Source organism: Clytia hemisphaerica, unplaced genomic scaffold (genome assembly GCF_902728285.1).
Source record: "Clytia hemisphaerica strain Z4C2 unplaced genomic scaffold, Clytia hemisphaerica genome assembly, whole genome shotgun sequence".
Lineage (NCBI taxonomy): Eukaryota > Metazoa > Cnidaria > Hydrozoa > Leptothecata > Clytiidae > Clytia > Clytia hemisphaerica.
Window position 1 is genome coordinate 1256009 of NW_027103968.1, and position 20196 is coordinate 1276204.

General features: G+C 34.6%; 1 protein-coding gene across 2 annotated transcripts; it reads right to left on the reverse strand.

Annotated features, from left to right (window-relative positions):
• Positions 1 to 63: 63 nt before the first annotated feature.
• LOC136810462 (striatin-3-like) lies at positions 64 to 10104 on the reverse strand. Of its 2 annotated transcripts, none has more exons than XM_067067022.1 (20): positions 9844 to 10104; positions 9542 to 9645; positions 9163 to 9309; positions 8710 to 8904; positions 8484 to 8554; positions 8197 to 8259; positions 6819 to 6841; positions 6483 to 6576; positions 6143 to 6283; positions 5688 to 5845; positions 5502 to 5557; positions 5060 to 5176; positions 4784 to 4831; positions 4359 to 4480; positions 3888 to 4052; positions 3421 to 3555; positions 2785 to 2892; positions 2303 to 2389; positions 815 to 1652; positions 64 to 681 (listed from the first exon to the last, which is right to left on the reverse strand). In XM_067067022.1, exons 1-19 carry the CDS (start codon positions 10036 to 10038, stop codon positions 1483 to 1485), a joined length of 2199 nt encoding a protein of 732 aa, XP_066923123.1. In that variant the 5' UTR covers positions 10039 to 10104; the 3' UTR covers positions 64 to 681; positions 815 to 1482. The 2 variants fall into 2 exon arrangements, with proteins under 2 accessions (XP_066923123.1, XP_066923122.1); XM_067067021.1 differs by having other exon boundaries at positions 8484 to 8557.
• Positions 10105 to 20196: the final 10092 nt, after the last annotated feature.

Below are 20196 nucleotides of genomic sequence, written 5' to 3' on the forward strand. Positions count from 1 at the left end.
AAAGGATTTATTCAAAACAGATGTATTAAAAGAACACTGAAATAAAATGAAAACCAGAGAAAATGTATGTCATATTTTTAATATTTTTATACAGATTAAATTTGAAAATAAGTTTACCTAAATACTAATTAATAATAGTCGCAATAAGAAATTACATGTTTGGGAAGTTCGACATAGGGGGTTATTACTGGGGGAATTATCACTATACAATGTAATATCTTTTAAAAAATTATACAATTTCTTTTGCTTTGCATCAAGCTGTTTGTATTAAAGCTCGTACAAATAATAAATTGATAAAACAAACAAATAAACAGAAACTAAGAAATAGACCTTATCGGAGTTTTTGATTTTCTAAAAAAGCGATGGATTGTGGGATTGTTTCAGGAGTATTAGTATTACAATAGAACTCCCTCGAGGAATTCCTAAGATATTTCTATTATAATACTCCCGAAACAATCCCACAATGCATCGCTTTTTTAGAAAAATCAAAAACTCCGATAAGATCTATTGATGCGAAGTTTTGGTCGGTCAGTGGAGTGGGTTCTTATTAATGAGGGATAATAGTAAATTTTAAATTAGTTATCCTTAACCCTATCAGCTTGAAGCTTGTTGGAGGCTATATCTTTCAGATAAGATTGAGTTTTTATAATTGGTCATTTGAAGTAATGAAATCGACGCGTTCTTTAGAAAAAGTAACAAAATTGGTTCATTCATGGTTAACGACCAACAAAATCAAATAAGAGCTTTTAAAAACTCCATCTCGTCCCATATCTTTTGAAAGAGTTGAAAAAGTTGAAAAGCATGACAAGTTTACCGTTCACCTAATGCATCAATCTCTCAAAAACACGTTATGACAATTCAAAAGAAAATGAATCAATAAGAATAAGATTAAAAAAAACCGTTTCCACAAAACATCGGATGTACTTCTCTGATACCAGGAAACTATGAAAATATTTTTCTTGGTTATGTCACTTTGACACTGTCCTTATCCTATTTCCTTTGAATGCGTTACAGAGCTTCAAAGCTTTCAACAGGTATAAGACGACAGTAGTAGCAGGCCTAGCAGTGCTCGTTAGTCTCATGTCTACTCATGTTAAGTTTATACAGAATCGGGCTTGCTTCTACTAAACAGTTGAGTGAGTTTTGGTGCGAAGCAACAGTGAATCCTCGATTCTAGACAGGCTTCTGTAAACTCTTCTATACATGATATGCACCATTGCAATGTCTTCCATTCCACCCAATAGCTGATTGGTTCAAAGTGACGTATCGACTGATTTTACGCCACTTTCAACCAATCAGCTGTTGGGTCCGTGATGTAATGTCAGAAGACATTGCAGTGGTGCATATCATGAATACCCTCTGATGGAAGCAACAGTTTGGTTTACCGATATCGATGGAGCTCTAGCGTTCATATGAACAGGTCTGGTGTTGTCTGGTCTGTTATTTGCAGTATAAAAAAATGATCGATTTCTTTCATGTCCATCATACGAAGACCTTGGCTAAAGCATCTGCACCTCCAGAAGCGATGTAAGGTTGTGAAGGATGGAATGCAACATCGAAAACAGATTCGTCGAATTTGGATCGATGTGCGGTGATTTCCTGGATACATGTTTTATTGTCCATGTTCCACAAGCGAATTGATCCATCATGACCTAACGAAACAACGGTTTGTGATGTTGAAACATAAAAGTATGGAGGAAACTGCCGCCATGCAAAAGAAATTACTAGTTGAAGCTCTCTAATTCGAATTTCAAGGGGAATCGGACTTTCACTGAATATGGGAGCGAGCGTACCAAGTTAGTCTAATGTCGACAACTCTCTTCTAATTTCGACACCCTTCTTTAGAGATAGGAATAATGGGAAGGTCGGAATCACTGATTGAAACCAATTTTCTTTGCTTAGCGATCAGAGACGAATAAATCTTTTGTCTATCAGTGATTCTGACCTTCCTATTATTCCTGTTTCTAAAGAAGGGTGTCGAAATTAGAAGAAGGATGTCGACATTAGACTAACTTACAGTATCGAATAATATAGCGTCGTTTATGAGATTCTTGTTGAAGGTGAATTTCAAAATTATCGATAAATGAAGCGCGTCGAATAGTAGAACGTCGAGTTAGAGAGCGTCAACTATAGTTATAAATTTAATATCAAAGGGTCTGTAGAATCACTTTACAGGTTTCATTGTAACTTGCTGGAAAAGAAAATCATGTAAAGTTGACTGTCTTTCAGGGGTATTACAATGGAATTCCTAAGAGATTTCTTTCGATAAGATCTATCGGTAAAAGGTCCGCGGTTCACTTACTTCCAGACAAGATGTATAGTCCGCTTGAATCGATCGATAAACTAGTGACTGCATCCAAATGTGCAACCATATTATGCATTTCCTTCCCTATAAAATAATGATGTTTGTATTAAGTTTTTGTTCAGAAGGAAAGCTGTTCGTGGAATAGGAAATTCTGGTTAATTTTTAACAAAAACAGTCAAAGAGCCTCTTACCATGTTCTGTTTTAGCTGGCATAAAGATCATAAAAAATTGATCATCGTCAGCTAATGAACTGGAAGGGGGGGGGGGGTGGAATAATCTTCAGCTTTTAATAAACGGAGGGCCTAAATCCGGGTTAGGTAATTGTATCTCTGACTACCCAAAAAAAGGCTATTTAGAGTAATAAGGGAATCTTCTTTTGACATCAGAAAATATGTCAAAGTTCTAATAAGATTCCGGGACCAAAAAATTTACAACCGGGGGGCCCGTTGATTAGGCACCTGAGAGTATAAAAAACTAACCTGAGTTGATGTCAAAGAACCTGATATGTCGATCTTCGTGGGCTGTGATGAGTACTGGCAATGTCGGATGGCTGACTACTTTATTGATGGAACCAATCGTCCCTGAATCTATGTGATGAGAAAACAAGTACCTTATTAAACGAATATTACTAGGCATTTTATTAACACAAATTGAAAAACTTCGTGTTAATAAAAACCCTCTTTAATTAAGACCAGCCGTGGTGTCCTTGCAAAAGCAAATAAAATTCGTGTTAATTATTCGCGTATTAATTTCAAAGCCGTTGAATACTTGCCTAGTAATATTCGTGTAATAAGGTAAACTTAATGGAATTGCAATAAGAATATTAAAATTTATCATTTTTTGTCTAGGCAATAGGTACTCTTTGTTTCTAGCTTTGTCTTGCCGTTTAAAAACACTGAGAACGTATAGGAGATGTGTTGAAGTTAGAGCGAGATTGTTGTTTTATTGAAAACCGATTTTTGGAGTCTGGTAAAAAGCCAACATGTTGAAAAGAAAAATTGGAACTTTTATCTTTCGAAGATTGAGGTTCGCAAATCATTGAACACAATTTGTTTCTCGGCAATTTAATCTTAAGTTTCGAGGTCTTTCGTAAAATACCGCGTAGAAAAACTTACTGTAATCGGTGGAGAGCGTAACAACGGGTTTTGCAGTTTCGATGTCGAAGAGAACACATTTTTCACTTGTATATGATGCAGCTATTTGACCAGTATCTGTGTTGACGAAGGTCACCGACGTTGGATTGCCAACATCTAAAGAAAATCATATAACTTTTTTGGAATTGTCAAATCAAACACGGAAGAAAATAATTCGATGCAGCTATAGGGAGCATCCATTGTTATAATGAAAACATAATCTTGTCGTATCAGGATAAAAATATTAATAGAAACGTCATTCCCCTCAGAACGGACCGAGTCCAAAACAGAAAAAATAATTAAAAATAGCATCATTCTTTTTCATTGTTCAACATATCTGGATAAAAAGATTAAAGAATGTTTAACAAGGGTTTTGAAAGTTTTGATATTTTTTATAATGGGAAACAAACAAAATCAACAGGAAAATAGAGATCGAATTTAAGACAAACCTGGACAACTGTAACTCTGTATCAAAGGTGACTTAATAGAAGGGTTCCATAATTTGCAAGTACCATCAGCGGAACACGATAACAGTTGGTCAGAATCAATTTGATAAGCCAAGTCCCATACTGCATCTGTGTGTGCTACTAACGTCTCACCGAAGATGTTTGGATCTGAAGGAATTCGTATAATTCTTAAGTTAGACCTACTTATTGTTTCAATAAGACTAAAGCTAATTAATTCCAAAAGTTATTTGCACATTTCAGAGTTACCAGGAGCGTTTCTAGATATGACACTGATGTACACTATTGTTTTTGAAATGAGACGGAAACGAGGCAGATTTGACTACCACCAATGAGACGTATAAAATCTATTGTAATAATCTAGAAAGCCGATAGGTAAACATTACACATTAACCTAATCAAAGTGGTAGACAAGTAGAAGTCTTGGAAAAGTTTGGATATCATTATTATACATACCGTATGGTCCAAAGAGGTCGATATTTAGCGAAGGTATGTTCCAGCATTGTATAGTGGAGTCTAGGCCACCACTGTAACAAACACTACCATTGCTGTTGATGACACAACTTAGTACTGGACCACTGAAAGAGACGAAACGATTGCATGATAGCTATAGTTACGAAGAAAAACTATTAATGCTACAATCAGCTATAATGTTTCGTAAGGACTCTTAAAATAAAATTTTAAATGGAAGATTGACGCCCAAGGGCCCACGTCACATTTTATGCGTTAGAAGTAACTATTTTATTGCGGTGAAATTTGAAATACCATTAGAATTAAGTATGGAAGTTAAACAAAGTGTGCAAAATATACACTGGCGGAAAGAGAAAAAATTATTGTTTCATTTTTCCAATGGTTTTTGGTTTGATAATTACTTAGCTTACCTATGACCGCGGAATGTGTAAACAGGTTCGAGGTCTGAAATACTACCCCTGAAAAACAATGAAATGATAAGTCATATTTTCATTATATTATTTAAAGCAAACCCGCGCATCCTTAGAAAAATAAACGAAATGTATGCAGCATAACTTAGAAGTTTTTTCCGAAATTGAATTTTACAGACTACCAAAGAAAATGATAGGAATGAAAATTTGACTAATTTTATTCAGCCTCAAACATGGCTTATTCAAAACTTTTAATGACCAAAACGATTTACTTACTTTTTGCCCTGTGTACTCTTTTGGAGAGACCAGAGTTTTAGAGTGTGATCTTCAGACGCTGTGATTAATGCCGATTCGTAGGGATGAAAACAGAGTGAGCGAACACCATCAAAATGACTAAAAATGTAAATAAACAATGATTGATTCATTATTAAAGTATATTTTAAATTGTTACCAAGGATCTCTAAGGTTTTCTCTAGATTGTACTCTCCCTAAAATAGGAACGTCCAGTTTGAGATTCAAATGTTTTGAAATTTCAACAAGCTACATACTGAATTGACCTACATGAGGGAATCCCCCAAAAAGGAAAAAAAGATTTTTACGGCGAAAAAACAACTTTTTGGAAAAAACAGCTTCAGCTACTTTTTAGACAACCTTGCCCTCTATCTTTTTGCCAAAAATCAGAAAAAGCAAACTTTCTATGCAATTGTTTTAATATTACCTTCGAAGTGTGAATTTAGGACCCCATGTTTTACGAACTTCGTCACGGTTGGAATTCTGCAAAATAAAAAATAAAACAAGCTAAAAATTAGAATTGGTAAGACCTGGCTAGAAATTAATGAATAACTAAACTACCAAGTGAAGAATTTTGAGAATTCTTCAAATTGAAAAAAATTGGACTTCTTACATCAGAGAGAGGTCCAGCCTCATCTGTGACAGTCAATCCAGCAAGTTCTCCTAAACCGAGGGTATGATCGACACCTTCTGGAGATACTCCACTATGATTTCCTAAACTTGGTTTCATTTGTCGAGGTGAATAGCCACTACTTGTCAATGCCACATCACCTAAAAGATTATATGGTGTGAAAATAATATTAAGTTCATTTAATAAGCCAAATTACTCATTTTCATTCAAAAGAGCAGTTTGGCTTAACAAATGAGCAGCAAATCAATAGCCTTGTCAATATTAAATACCAATCAAAACACATCATAAAAGGAGTCCTCGACCTAAAACTAGCCTAAAATGTTAAAAAGACAATATAATTTTGACTTTGAATTTGAGAATGCTAAGGCATATAACAGTAATTATTGTAAATGATTCACCCCATTACAACATAAGCGCAATGAGCAAAGAAAACCTACCAAGTGGTCCTTCGTCCATGTCACCCATTCCTTCTTCCATGTTATTTGGTACAGGAGGGGCAGGTACTTGTGGAGGAGGTGGTATCTCCTCTTCACCAGCAAAGGGTTGTAGCATCTTGTTCAGTGCATCTTTCTTTGGACCTTAAAAAAAAGAAACAAGCTTTTCAGTAACTCACTAATAGATACTTGTATTCTTTTTAACCACTACCATGGTTCCAATGATCACTTTGATGAATCTTTGATAAAATAGTATTGCAAAAATTCTTATTCTAAAGAAACATCTAGTTAGAAATCCTTTTAAAAGGATATATTCCTTGAAAATGACTGAAATTTCACTCACGTTTTGATTTCATAGCTCGATCTTTGGTTTCGTTTTTAAACTGTTGAATACGTTTCTGAAGTTTTCCACTGTCAATGTTTTTCCATTGGTCCTCCTGAAAATTAGGAAAATCAACAATGAAAGGTAAACCACAAAATTCAGAGGTTGGTTTAAAAATCAAACAAAATAACTTAAAAGATGACAGTATGAAGCTGTTGTGAAGATTTTCCTTTAAAAAAATGCATGATATTAGCATAGAAAGGACAATAATTTAATCCAGAATTATGGTGAAAAGTATTGATAAAGTTAGGATTCGATATTCATTGGGCATTTTCATTGTATATATTGAACACTTACAGCATCATTTCCTTCACCTCTTCCTGCAAATAAAGAACAAGTGATACTTTTATGGACCTACCTGGTTATGCATTTAACATATATATAATTGATATGTGAGCGTGGCCATTGAACAATCATTCAGAACACAGATAGTGACGATCTATTAAAATTAGTCGTTTGTTTCTTATAAAAAACGTTTATAAATCAAAATTTTATGCTCTTGAAATATTCTTTCATATTAAAGACTTCGTGAGCAAAAAAAACATCTATCTCATCAGAAAATTGAGTAATTTTGCTAAGAACATTAATGTATGCTTATTAATAGTAATTCTTATCTTCTGAATTCTTATAGATAAAGATGCGGTTTTTGTGCTGAAGAATTTGTTTTTTACAAAAATCTGCTTAAGCCATCTTTTATCTACTTACATGCAAAAAATCACCGTTTTTTAGCCGTTTTTTGGTCCAAATTTGCCCAAAAATAATTTTTTCCGAAAATCAGGCTCTGTCACATACGAGAGTTTATAGTTATGCATCTTTGTGCAAAAAATCAAAAAGAATGAAAGAGCCAATCTCGAGAAAAGCTCATACCTAAGTAATTTATAATGTACGTATAAAAATATCGAATTTGGCCAGTTTTTCTATAAAAACACGCCAAGCAACCAAAATTTCATGTCTAAACACACATATTCTTCAAAAGGAAGCCCTCATAAGCAAAAAAAAACATCTATCTCATAAAAGAATTGAGTAATTTGACTAAGAACATTGATGTATGCTTATTAATAGTGATTCTTATAGATAAACATGCGTTTTTTGAGCCAACAAAATCTTTTTGCAAAAATCTGCTTGAGCCATCTTTTACCTATGATGGTACCCTACTTTCATGCAAAAAAATAAAAAATTAATGATCCAATTTTCTCACAAAGTCCAAAAAATCCATTTTTTAGCCGTCTTTTGGCCCAAATTTGCCCAAAAACATTTTTTTTCGAAAATCAGGCTCAGTCACATTCGAGGGTTTATAGTTATACATCTTTGTGCAAAAAATCATGAAGAATGAATGAGCCAATCTCGAGAAAAGTTGGTAACGAACGGACGGACGGACAAAGGTTAATTTATAGGACCTTCACCAGGGTAGGTCCAAAAAGGGGGAATAAATACCTGCTAAAGAGGTGTAGTTGAATTTCAATCTCGTGAAGAGATACAAAATATTAAGAGTGAGACATAAAACCAAAGACCCAAAAGAAATCCATAGAAGGAATTTTGAGTAAGTTGCAACATCATACCATGTCCAGGCAACAAAAACAAAAGGAATTCTTTAATGGATTTACCATAAAGGATAAACCTAAAGGAAGATTAATCATCAATTTCAATATCTCAAATCTTTGAAAATCAAACTCACCATGATCATCTTCTTTGCGTAAAAAGTCGAATTTTCGAAGAGCCTCATTTTCTGGATCACCATCTATAAAATAGAACATCATACGTGGTTCAGTTTTAGTTTGTTATAATAATCTTCTTTATAAAGACAATAGTTGATTTGCCACATGAGTTTTAAGAAATCTTTGAAATCTGTGCTGGGAAAGTTGGTGAAAAGATTTTGTGTAGGATTTTTGAAAAATTGAATTCACTGTATATAAAAAAAACTGTTACCATCCTGCATTAGTGAATAGGTCACAAAAGGATTACCTTTTGATTTGATTCGCTGTTTCCCCTCTTCTCCTTGTGCATTGTTCTCCTCTTTTGTAGCATCTTGGGAACTACTAACAAAATTAAAGCAAATAATATTAAACCTCAAAACCATATACTTCAGATGGAAATGCCAGGAATGCCAAATCATAAGACTATCGATGATATTTCTAACCAAAGACTAGACAAACAAAATATACAGTGATACACCTTATACCAAATATACCTTGAAGGCTTATCATCACCAACATCATCAGCTGCGCTGTGGCGATTCCCTGACTTTAATTTCCTTTGATTTTCTCGAACTGAATGAATGTTATCATTATCAGGCAAATCATCTGTTGAAACTCCAAGTAAAGACCTGACACGTGCTGAACGCATTTCCAGTACTTTATCTGTGTACCCAATTTCTTGCAGGTATCTAGATTCAGGAAACATATTGATTCAATAAAGTCCTTTATAAACACGAAATTAGAGCAATCCAGTCTTTCACCATTTTAAATTGAGCTAAAAGATTCCACTAAAATGGAAAAATTACTTTAAAAGAATTTGTTAAGGAAAAGTGACCTAAAATCTGTTGGGTTGACAAGATCCAAGAGTTTTTCCATTCCCAGTGAAGATATTACATTCACATCTTTCTTCCCAATGAGTTATTTGAGTGAGGACCCTACGAACTTACTGTCTTAATAATTGACGTCCTTGGCGATAATTGAAAACTAATTCGTGATTTTTGTTAACCACATCATTTGAATTATCTTCATCTTTCTCTTCTTTTGATTCTGGTAATTTCATTTCTGTACCATACTTTAGCTTATGAAATTTTTGCCTGAAAAAAAATAGAAACCAAATAATTTCAAACCAATCAGCTTAAACAAATTCTTTAACTATAACACTTATGCATCATGCTTTAATAGATGAGCATTATAAAATGGGTTTAACTTTGAAGTTTTTTCTCTCTATTACGAGACAATTTAATATCACAACAATATTTGTAATGGAATAGAGACGAGTCAAGATTTAACATGATATAAGATATAATGCAATACAAGAGTAAATACCTTTCTTGTCGTAAAACAAACTCCAACATTTTGATTCTCCTGATCAAGTCTTTCTTTAAGTTTTCTTGGCCTTTTCTTTCACCTTGAAGAAATGCAATACGAGCCTAGAGAGAAAAAATTGATAGATTAGATTGCTTTTTAATATCGATTTTGTGTAAACAAAGCTATGGAAGATTCCTTGAAAAAAGTAAAGCAAAGATTTATATGAGCATTTCATATTTTTACCTAGACAAGACAAATCAATCAATCTTCATTTTATGTATTAAAGTATAAACAAAGTTCCTTTTTTCTGCAAATCATACCTGAAGTTCAGCTCGTTCCACTTCCCAATGGGCTCTCTCCATTTCAAATCTAGCCCATTCATGTTGTATGTAATGCAATATGCCAGGAATGGTGTACAAAGGACGGGAAGCTCCATTATTGCCATTCTCACTAGCATTTAAATTAATGCCACCATTTGGGGCATTACGACTATTGTTCCCTAATTCATTCTCCATTTTTCTTCTATAGGATTATCATCATTTAGCCTCTAAGTATCATTTTACTAACTTATATTTTTAATGCTAAAAAGATAAAACGTAAACAAAATTATTTCTTATTGTCAAACATTTCTTGCTTCAACCATTCCAACCATTATTGTATGATATTTACAACTCAAACACCTCGAGGAAAGTAGGATTAGAATGTAACAATTATATACCTCTACCATATATATATATTTAAAAAATTAAGTATTTAGGCCGAGATAGACCGAAACCGGGAAGACACTGGGTTTTACCAGTTCCCGTCCATTTTGGCCTGAAAACCTAATTTTTTAAATTTTATATACATGGTTAGAGGTACATAATTGCTACATTCTGATCCTGCTTTTTTCCAAGGAACATTTTAAGCCTAATTTGAGGTTTGTAGCACAAACAGCACAGATTTTAGGTTTTATTTCCAGGCAAAACCCAGCGTTTTCCTGGTGTCGGTCCATTTCGGCCTAAATAGCTAATTTTTGAATTTTATATATGTGGTAGAGGTATGTAATCGCTATATTCGATTCATGATTTTTCCCAAGGAACATTTTAAGCCTAATTTGAGGTTTGTAGCACAAATAGAACAGATTTTAGGTTTTATTTCCAGGCAAAACCCAGTTTCTTCCCGGTTTCGGTCTATCTCGGGCTAAATACTTAATTTTTTAAATATATATATATGGTAGAGGTATATAATTGTTACATTCTAATCCTACTTTCCTCCAAGGAATATTTTAAGCATAATTTGAGGTTCATAGCACCAACAGAACAGATTTTAGATTTTTTTCCCAGGCAACCCCTTTTTTCCCCAGTTTCGGTCAATTTTGGCCCAATTTCCAAATTTTTTGAAGTTTACATATATGGTAGAAGTATATAATTGTTACATTCTAATCCTACTTTTTTCCAACGAATATTTTGACCCTAATTTGAGGCTTGTAGCACAAACAGAACAGATTTTTAGATTTTTTTCCAGGCAAAACCCTGTTTTTTTGCAATTTTGGTCAATTTTGGCCCAAAAAACCTAATTTTTTAAGTTTATATGGCAGAGGTATATAATTGTTACATTCTAATCCTACTTTTTTCCAAAATCATTTTGAGCCTAATTTGATGGTTGTATCACCAACACAGCAGGTTTTTGATTTTTTTTCCAAGCAAAATGGCCCGAAAATGGCCCATTTTGGGCATAAAAAAGGGCGGAGAACCGCCATTTTTTGGAAATATCCAAAAATATCTTAGATTTATGTTATTTGGGTCCCAACCTACCAAAAAAAATTATGCAAACTTAATTTTGAAAAAAAAGTCTCTATAGCCCACTGCTATGGTATATATATGAAGACTACCCGGGTTGGAAAACATGAAGAAATAGAAGAAAAACTAAAAATTCAATCCTGAAAGCTTGTGAAAGAACAAAATATTTTAACTAAAGAAACTAAAGAACAAATTTAAAATTATATGACTACTTGGTACCGTACATGTTCTACTGTCGACATCTCTCTTCTCATGCCAACATCTCTCTTCTCATTTCGACACCCTTCTTGGGAGAAGAAACCAAACTAATTGCCTTTGCTTAACGTTAGAGAGGAAAAAATCTTTTGTCTATCAGTGATTCCAACCTTATTGTTATCCCTACCTCTAATGAAGGGTTATAAGGGAAATTATAAGACAGATGTCAATATTAAAAACAAATTACAATATCCAAAGCACCGAAAAGTCATTAGCGTCAAAAATATTAGAGCCATTCGTTAACCTTCAAATGATACATACTGCAAACTCATTGGTTGAAATTTATAAAAGTCTTTCCAATGGAGCGAATTACGGAAGCCACTGAGAAGAAGATACCACTTTCGTTTTATAGCAGATTTCACAGGATTTCAATATAAAAATTGCATGGGGAATACTTCTGTCAATACATTGTGTATTATGTGTCAACTATGTAAAAACAAAAAAAGTTAAAAGGACGCGCTATTAGTGAAAGTTATCGTGACATGTTACGACAGAAAATATGATTGATAAACTTGGTGGAGTTATCAAAACAAATTTGTTGTCAAAGAGATTTAACAAGTACCCACCGTGAGTGGTCCTAAATCCGACAACCTTGCCTAAATCCGACCCCCCAAATAACTGCTATGAAAAAAATTCAATGTTTACAAACATTCCCTCTCCAAGTTGAACAATAAACTATTGCAATAACTGTCGAAATAAAACATCGAACAAGATGACTATAATGTCAAGATTTCAATTATTAATGTGATCATAAAGTGCGAGTTGTAAAAATAATTACCTCCATTATTATTCTGAACCCATTGCTCGTGTTCAAAACATTACAGTAAAAATTTTGTAATAAAAAAATTATCAGTCAGGGAAATCCCTAAATTGCGGTATACTGCAATTTGCGGTAGTTTTCATTTGTGTTTAGCCTACAAAGGCTTATAACGACAAACAAACAAAGATAAACAAAAATCGACTATAAAAAATCGTACGAGAAGAAAGCTTTTCCTTATTAAAAGAATCTGATCTAAGGAAAAAATATTTTGTCTGTGCGTTAAAAAGATATGATCAATTATGAACAAAAATTGCCTGATTTGTCCTTGAATATAGAATGCTGATTCTTGAATATACTGCAATTGCGGTATATGAAAGTTGTAAAAGTGATGTTTATACTGCAATTGCAGTAAAAATTTACTACCGCAATTGAGGGATTTCCCTGACTGATTATGTTTTGTATAAGAAGTAAACATTGTTAATTGGTTCAATTGGTTCAGTGTATCAAATCTCTCACTTTAGTTGACACTTTGGTTTCTTCATTGCGTCACAGTGAAAGGTTTGTTTTTATTGCCCCCGCAGGAGCGTAGCGAAGAGGAGGCACTCATAGTTTCACGCATAGATATTGGACTGGAATCTCGAAATTTTGTTGTTTTTGTTGTTTTTTGTCGCGCAAGCATCCCTGTAGTTAGTCTCTTCCGTAAATGTTCGGTTTTTTTTCCGGGACGGCAGTATACATATTTTCATATTACGTTATATGCTATTACCATTATTACATATTACAATTTATTAGTTTTGATTTAGCTTCGAAAAGCTGAAGCGAGTGTTATATAAATGCAAATTATAACAGTGTATGATATAACACGAATTACAATATTACTTGTGCAAATCAAAACAAACAAAATGGCAGACTGGTAATGACGATGAGCTGATTCATTGACTGGAAAAAGTGTTTTGTACGTCAAATTTTGTTTCTTGTCTTTGAAATGAACTTCTGACTAAATTAGTGTATTTAGTATTCAGTTCATTTCAGCAATGATTTCAATTCTTTTTCTGTATGCATATGGCCATATGTAAAGTTGAATCCAAAAGTGGTTGAATGAATGTTGAATGTCAATCAATGTAAACAAACTTTTCTTTTGGTCTTCATAAAAGATTTACCTCACTTAGAGTGTATTCACCGTTTTTTCAGTGTGGTAAAATATATTTCAAAAACCTGAAAAAAGTTTGTTAACATTCGTTTAACTTTACATGCGCATATTCAACTTTTTCTAAATAACTTACGCTCCAGTGGTTTGGTGAAATAGCTCCAATTCTGGCTTTCCAAGTTAGGAGGGACCTTCCCGAAGGCATTTAACGGTGGTTAGACTAGATACACAGACATTCATACGGAAACACAATAAAGTGAAAGTATATAGCTATAAACTCAAAAATTGTAGCTTCCTGGAGGCACGTTTCTTCATTGTCTGCGCTGCGATCATCTTAATGGCTTTGATCCTTTCAGCTTGGAGAAAAGATTGCGTCATGAAAAAGTACTATGCCCTTGAAAAAAGATTAAAGCGCATTTCAACTTTTCTTGACAGTAAGTCTGAATAGACCACAATGGCATTCCTTTATTTTTCTTTTGACCAACAACATAGAAGATTTTGCTTCAGAAGTGCAATCACAGTGTACACAAGAGGAGCCCAGGCCTTAACTAGGATTGGTTTCTATTTCACCCAATTTAAGATGGCGCAGAACTTTTTGATAAATTTCATACGTAGTATTCTCTTGACTATTGTTTATTAGGCAAAGTAGCAATAGAGAAATGTTGAAATATAGCAGCCAATGAAAAAAGCAAGCTATTTCTGATTGGTTGCCTTGTTGATTTATTCACCACTATATATTTTGCCTACAATCTAAGATGTCTGCGGCATTATCAGAAAAGGTCTATTGTGAATAATAATCATGACATATATTGTTGTAAGAAAGAAACTGGGAGAAAAAAACAAAAACAGGAGATGTGAAAACCAGTAAGCTAATGATACCATAATTTTTGAAATTTATTTTTGAGAAGCTTTTCCTTAAATTTTATCAAATTATCAAGCTGCATGAATTCTTCAAGTATTGTGTTAATGGAATAAAAATTTTTTTTCAAGCATATGCCTCAATAAATTAATCAATCATTCAATAACTAAAAATCAATCAATTATTCCTCATTATTTTTAATGCTTTAATCTTTAAAGCTTTATAAGTGCATGACATGATCTTCTGCGTGGGCATTTAGTGAAAGCTACAGTCTGGGAAATCCTCTCAATTACACGCTTATGTTCCGAGGGCGTAAGCGCGCAATTGCATGGTTATAATTTACGCCCGCTCCCGCCCCGGTTGAAATTGCTTAGGGATTTCAAGGGGTTCAGAATTCTCTAATTCGGGCGAAGGCATGGTTTAACGGGCAATCCATTTTTACGGAATCTTCTTCTACGATAAATTTTGAGTAAAACTGCCCTAGGCTTTTGAAATTCAACAGAGCTTTCGGAAGGAATTGCGTGTCAAAAATATAGGAAATTTTAAAGCGTGCAATTGCACGCTTACCACAAAAGCCGTCACCCGTCAAACTTGCTTAACGCTTACCGCCCGTTTCAGAACAATTTCGATAAGCGTGTATAAAAATTCTGCCATTTTGATAACCGTGCAATTGTGCGCTTACGGCGCGCTTTGATAAGCGTGCAATTGAGAGGATTTCCCAGACTGAGCTTTGACTAGTTTTAGTTTGTGTTGTTTTTGAAAGACCCCATCAGATTTAGGTAGGCTTGTCGGATTTAAGAAGGGTTGTCGGATTTAGGACCACTCACGATAAGTGAAAATACAGGCCAGATATGAAACAGTCCCATGTTTCGACCAATCGTCCCAACCCAAGTTAGAGCAGTTAAAGTTGACGGTAATGAGGAAAAATCCTGGATTTTCTGAAACCTCTTTCAAATTTCTCAGGATTTCCAAGTGAAAAAAAAAATCAAAAAAACCCTGTCATCCACTGGTGGAAGTAATGGTTTTTTTTCGAACGCAATCAAACACAATCGAATATTACTCAAGAATCAGCCGTTCGATTGACAGTGTAGACCTAACTCTTCACACAAAAATTACGGGAAACGCATGTTTGGACTTTGTATATACCCTATGCTGCACTCAAGCACTTCTAAAGTCCCGCAAAGACGGGACAAAAATCAGTTTTTTGAAGTTTGCAAAAAAACGCCACATAGAAGATCTTTCAAATTCAGTATGTGAATAGAACAGTAAAAAATACAACTTTTCTATTTTTCATTTTTTTTGCAAAAGTTCTAGGAATGAAAATAAAGGGATAATGATATTTGAATATTATCCATTGATGACCCGCGGCACTATCGTAAAGCTAGAATCGCTTCGCGTACTCTTCGCTTGAGAAAATGATTGACAGATTGAAGTTTTTTACCCGCGCAGGAGTTCGCGGAGCGTTCTCGGCTCAATCCTCGGATCATTTCGATGGAAGTTGTTGGAATGTTTACAAGGCTCTTGACAGAAAACCGTTTGTTTTATTGTCAATGATGACAGTGTGGTTATTAATTTTGTTAGATCTGACAAATTGATGTTTGTAAGTGCACTTTATAGTTTTGATTCCCATTGAAGAATCATTTTCTGGTTTTCATGTTATTAGATGCTGTTTTAGAGCTTTAGGTCTGCACTGATTGAGACACAATTGCGTTTGACAATCGCATCGCAATTATTCAATCTCGTTTGATTGGTTCTAATGCGATTTTCATTCGAAGTTGTTTGATTGACACCCTCTGGCCTGGGCTGGGAATAGAAAAAAGAGAAACGAAGTAAGCCTAACCTAGCCTAATACACCATTTAGGAGTGTCGACTGCGCACGCGTCCAAACAATTTTCCATTGTTTTGATTTTAGTGACCGCTCTTTCCCGCGTAAAAAACGGTAGGTAAAATTCTGGTTCTTGTAAGGAAACCTAGTAGAGAAACGGTAGGTAAAGAACTCCTTTTAATCATAACTTCTTTTCCTCCAGATGAATTTTTGTGAAATTTTCAGGAGAGATTCATAAAATCATCATTGATATCATGTTCAAATATCTAAATCATTCTCTTTAAAGGAACGAAAAAAATTGGCAATGTTTACATTCCTATAACCTCCCACAGTTCTAAAGTGCGCATTTTTACCTACCGTTTTCACGGTGGAACACGGTGGAGATAGCGAGACTCCTAAACGGTGTGGTTGGCAAACGATATCATCCACCAGGATGCATCCTCTCTTGTTTTCCCCCTATTTTCTACTTTCCTATCTTCTATCCTGATTTTCTGACTTTCTCTAGTGTTTCTAACTGTTTTCTAAGTATTTTTCTGAAATTTGCCCGTACCGGTGAAATAGGTCTCCGACCCCGGCTCTAACCACCAAATACAAGCAACCTTGGTTTACAAACCCAATACCTAACCGCTAGCGCCAACGAGACACGGCAGAATGCTGTCATTCACAAATACTTATAGTGTGTAATTTACAGACCTTTATTAAGAAAGCTCCCAACCCTACCGGCAGTTACATCAATATGCCTTCTTACCTGTCTTTAAAAATATAAATAAAAGTAATCAGGGAAAAGGACGCGAAAAAAAAAGACATAAGTGTGAGAACAGAGTAATCAAACTCGTTAGAAAAAAGTACCATTAGAAGTCATAAAAGATCAACCTGAATAAATGCAATCGAAACAGGGGGGGGGGCAAGCAGTTAGTACAGAACACTATGTGTACTAACTGATTTTTGGAAAAATCTGTACCCCACCACCACCCCCTGTCACTTAGTACACCGTGTACTAACTGTCTTTGACCTTGCTCAATATATATACCACCCCCCCCCAAAATAAGGATCTGTCTCTCTACGGTGCATTCCAGGTGAATTTCACACCCCAGGGAGGTTTTATGAGGTGTATTTTTACGTTTTTACCTGTCTTTACCAGGTTTTTACCACTAACTACTTTCAAACAAATAAAAATATAACACATTATGGGAGACAAAAACACACAAAAAGAGTCATTTTCCCAGTTTTTCCTTTTTTGTAAAAAGTATAATCATATCTCTCGATGAAACTGAGGAAAAAAGTAGTTTTAACCAGTTTCTAACCTAGTTAAAGTGACTATAATGACTTTCCAGAAACATTTTTTGGACAGAAAACACAGCATGTTTGTTCAGCAACTTATCCACCATCTTTAGATAATTTTCTATTTTCCCCGATTATGGATCGGATGATCGGATTACCAAAACAAAACAGAAAACGTTCGAAAGTTCGAAATTTTCAAATTCGAATGTTTTATTTTGAATATTTCTAAGAGTTCTAAGAATTCCTAGAATTGTAATGTCATGTGTCAAGCTGTTAAAAGGTATTCCTGACTGTCCTAGAAAGAACATACATAAAAAAGATAGAACCATAAACCTTTCATAAACTGATAACAGTAAAAATCTGAGAAATCTAGTTTAAAATTCTCGTTTTGAAAACAGTTAATACACCTTTTTTCTTCCAAAATTCTGTATACATCACCCCTTTCGGCAGTTAGTACACAGGTGTACTAACTGTATTTTGCAAATTTGAAAATATACACCACCCCTTTTGGCAGTTAGTACACTGGTGTACTAACTGCATTTTGAAAATTTGAAAAATGGACCCACCACGGTACTAAGTGTCATGGGTGTCGTGTACTAACTGCTTGCCCCCCCCCTGATCGAAATCCCAGAGAACTTCATAATTCCCCAAACAACATTACATTACTATGTCAAACTCCCATTACATAAATTTTACAATTACGTCAGAGTAGACTACGCTCGCCACCCAAGAGGTTTATTTGGAAAGGGTAATTACATTTCATTGTTCGCTTCTTTTTTAAAGATTGGCCGGGTTGGAAAAGTATGAATTTCTTTGTACATATTTTACCTACCCCAAATATTTAGGAGGCTGAGTTTTAAACAAATGATCAAGTTGAAACGAACGATAAATGTATCAAGGTCTGTTTTATTTACCCCCTGGTGACTTAACAAAAGAGACTTAACTCGATGTTACAATCCAATTATTGAAAGTTTGTCTCGGCCTTTTTATAATGAGCGAGACATACGTTCTCTGATTACGCAATTTTCATATTGACATTTTCGAGGCATTTTGATGTAACTGACCGGTGCCCCTACAAGGATCCCTACGGGATCCTAAGTTGAGATTACATATATTAGCATAATACGCTAACAATATCTATTTATAATATACAGACAATTACGCCAACATGTTCGCGTAATATTGATATCTATATGATATATCTGGAAATACGCCAACTAGTTCGCGTAATTGTCCGTTTAAAATATATCCAAAACTGATACGCCAACAAGTTCGCGTAATTGTCCGTATATAATACATCAAAACTGATACGCCAACTAGTTCACGCAATTGTCCATATATAATATATCCAAAACTGATACGCTAACTAGTTCGCGTAATTGTCCGTATATAATACATCAAAACGCCAACAAGTTCGCGTAATTGTCCGTATATAATATATCCAAAACTGATACGCTAACTAGTTCGCGTAATTGTCCGTATATAATACATCAAAACGCCAACAAGTTCGCGTAATTGTCCGTATATAATATATCCAAAACTGATACGCCAACTACAGTTAACCAGTTTTAGGAATTGTGCATCTCCCTGAATGTTGTTAGTTTTTAGAAAAAACTTGATTAAATCAGTCCAAATCATTCCATAGGTACTGCACTGCCCAGGTAAACTGTATGTTAGAATTCAGATATTCTATTTAGATTTTTTGGGCCTTGGGACGAGTTTTAGCGCCAAAACGAGGCTGGCAGCCTGGAGACGTCAAAAATGGTCACATTTGGCTGAAATTCTGCACACTTGTCCATTGGGTAAATCATGAACATATAAACGACTGGACATCTATCTTTTATTGTCTCTTTGAAGCGAGCTTCGTTGCCACCTGTTTTTCAAAATTGGTATGAAAAATCCGACCATATTCCGTCATAATTTTATTTCTTTGAATTATTTAGGTAAAAAGATTGATAGAACTTGAACATTACTCCTAATGCACAAAAAAATTATTTTCAAATTTTTTTACAAGTTTGTAATATATTTTATCAACTTTTTCAACTCTGAAATACAGAATTTCAACTGCGTGTATACTTTTGAATCCCTTTTGTCACTCCAATAATTTTTTTTATGACTTGAAAAAAATAGCTTGCCAAAGTTGAGAGCCTGTGTAATAAGAATATCGAAATTAGAATGTGACACTCTCTAAAATTATTAGACACTTTTAAGTCAAAATTTTGAAATATTAGTCGGAGTTTTGACAAGCTGACGATGATTTTGCCTCTGTTATCTTTGTTATGATATAGATAAAAGATTTGAGGGGAGTAGAACAACAGAGACTTTTGTCGAAGTTTTGACGTTGTTAACAAGGTATTCCCAAGTGGTATATCATCAAAATCTATTGTTTCATTTTATGCTTTTAACGAGGCGGCAACGAAGCTACCCGTGTTATCTTCAAAAAGACAAAGGAGATGGATGTCCAGTCGTTTATATGTTCATGGGTGAATATATCTGGGGGTGTTTTTTTCATTTCATGAAAATTTTGATTTTTTGGGCCTGGGGACAAGTTATAGCACGGTAAATTTGACCGACTAAAAACGCCGTACGACCCGACAATCGTCCTTACGGAGACGTCCTGCAGCGCACCTTTCGCGGCCCGTAGCCCGGCGATCGGTGACAATGGAGTGATGAAATTTAGCATGCTTTTCCCTTTTGATATGCTTGACGTCTCCAGAAAGTTTCAAGTGAGGGAGACCCACCCAGTCCGGCGCCATGGAAGGGGG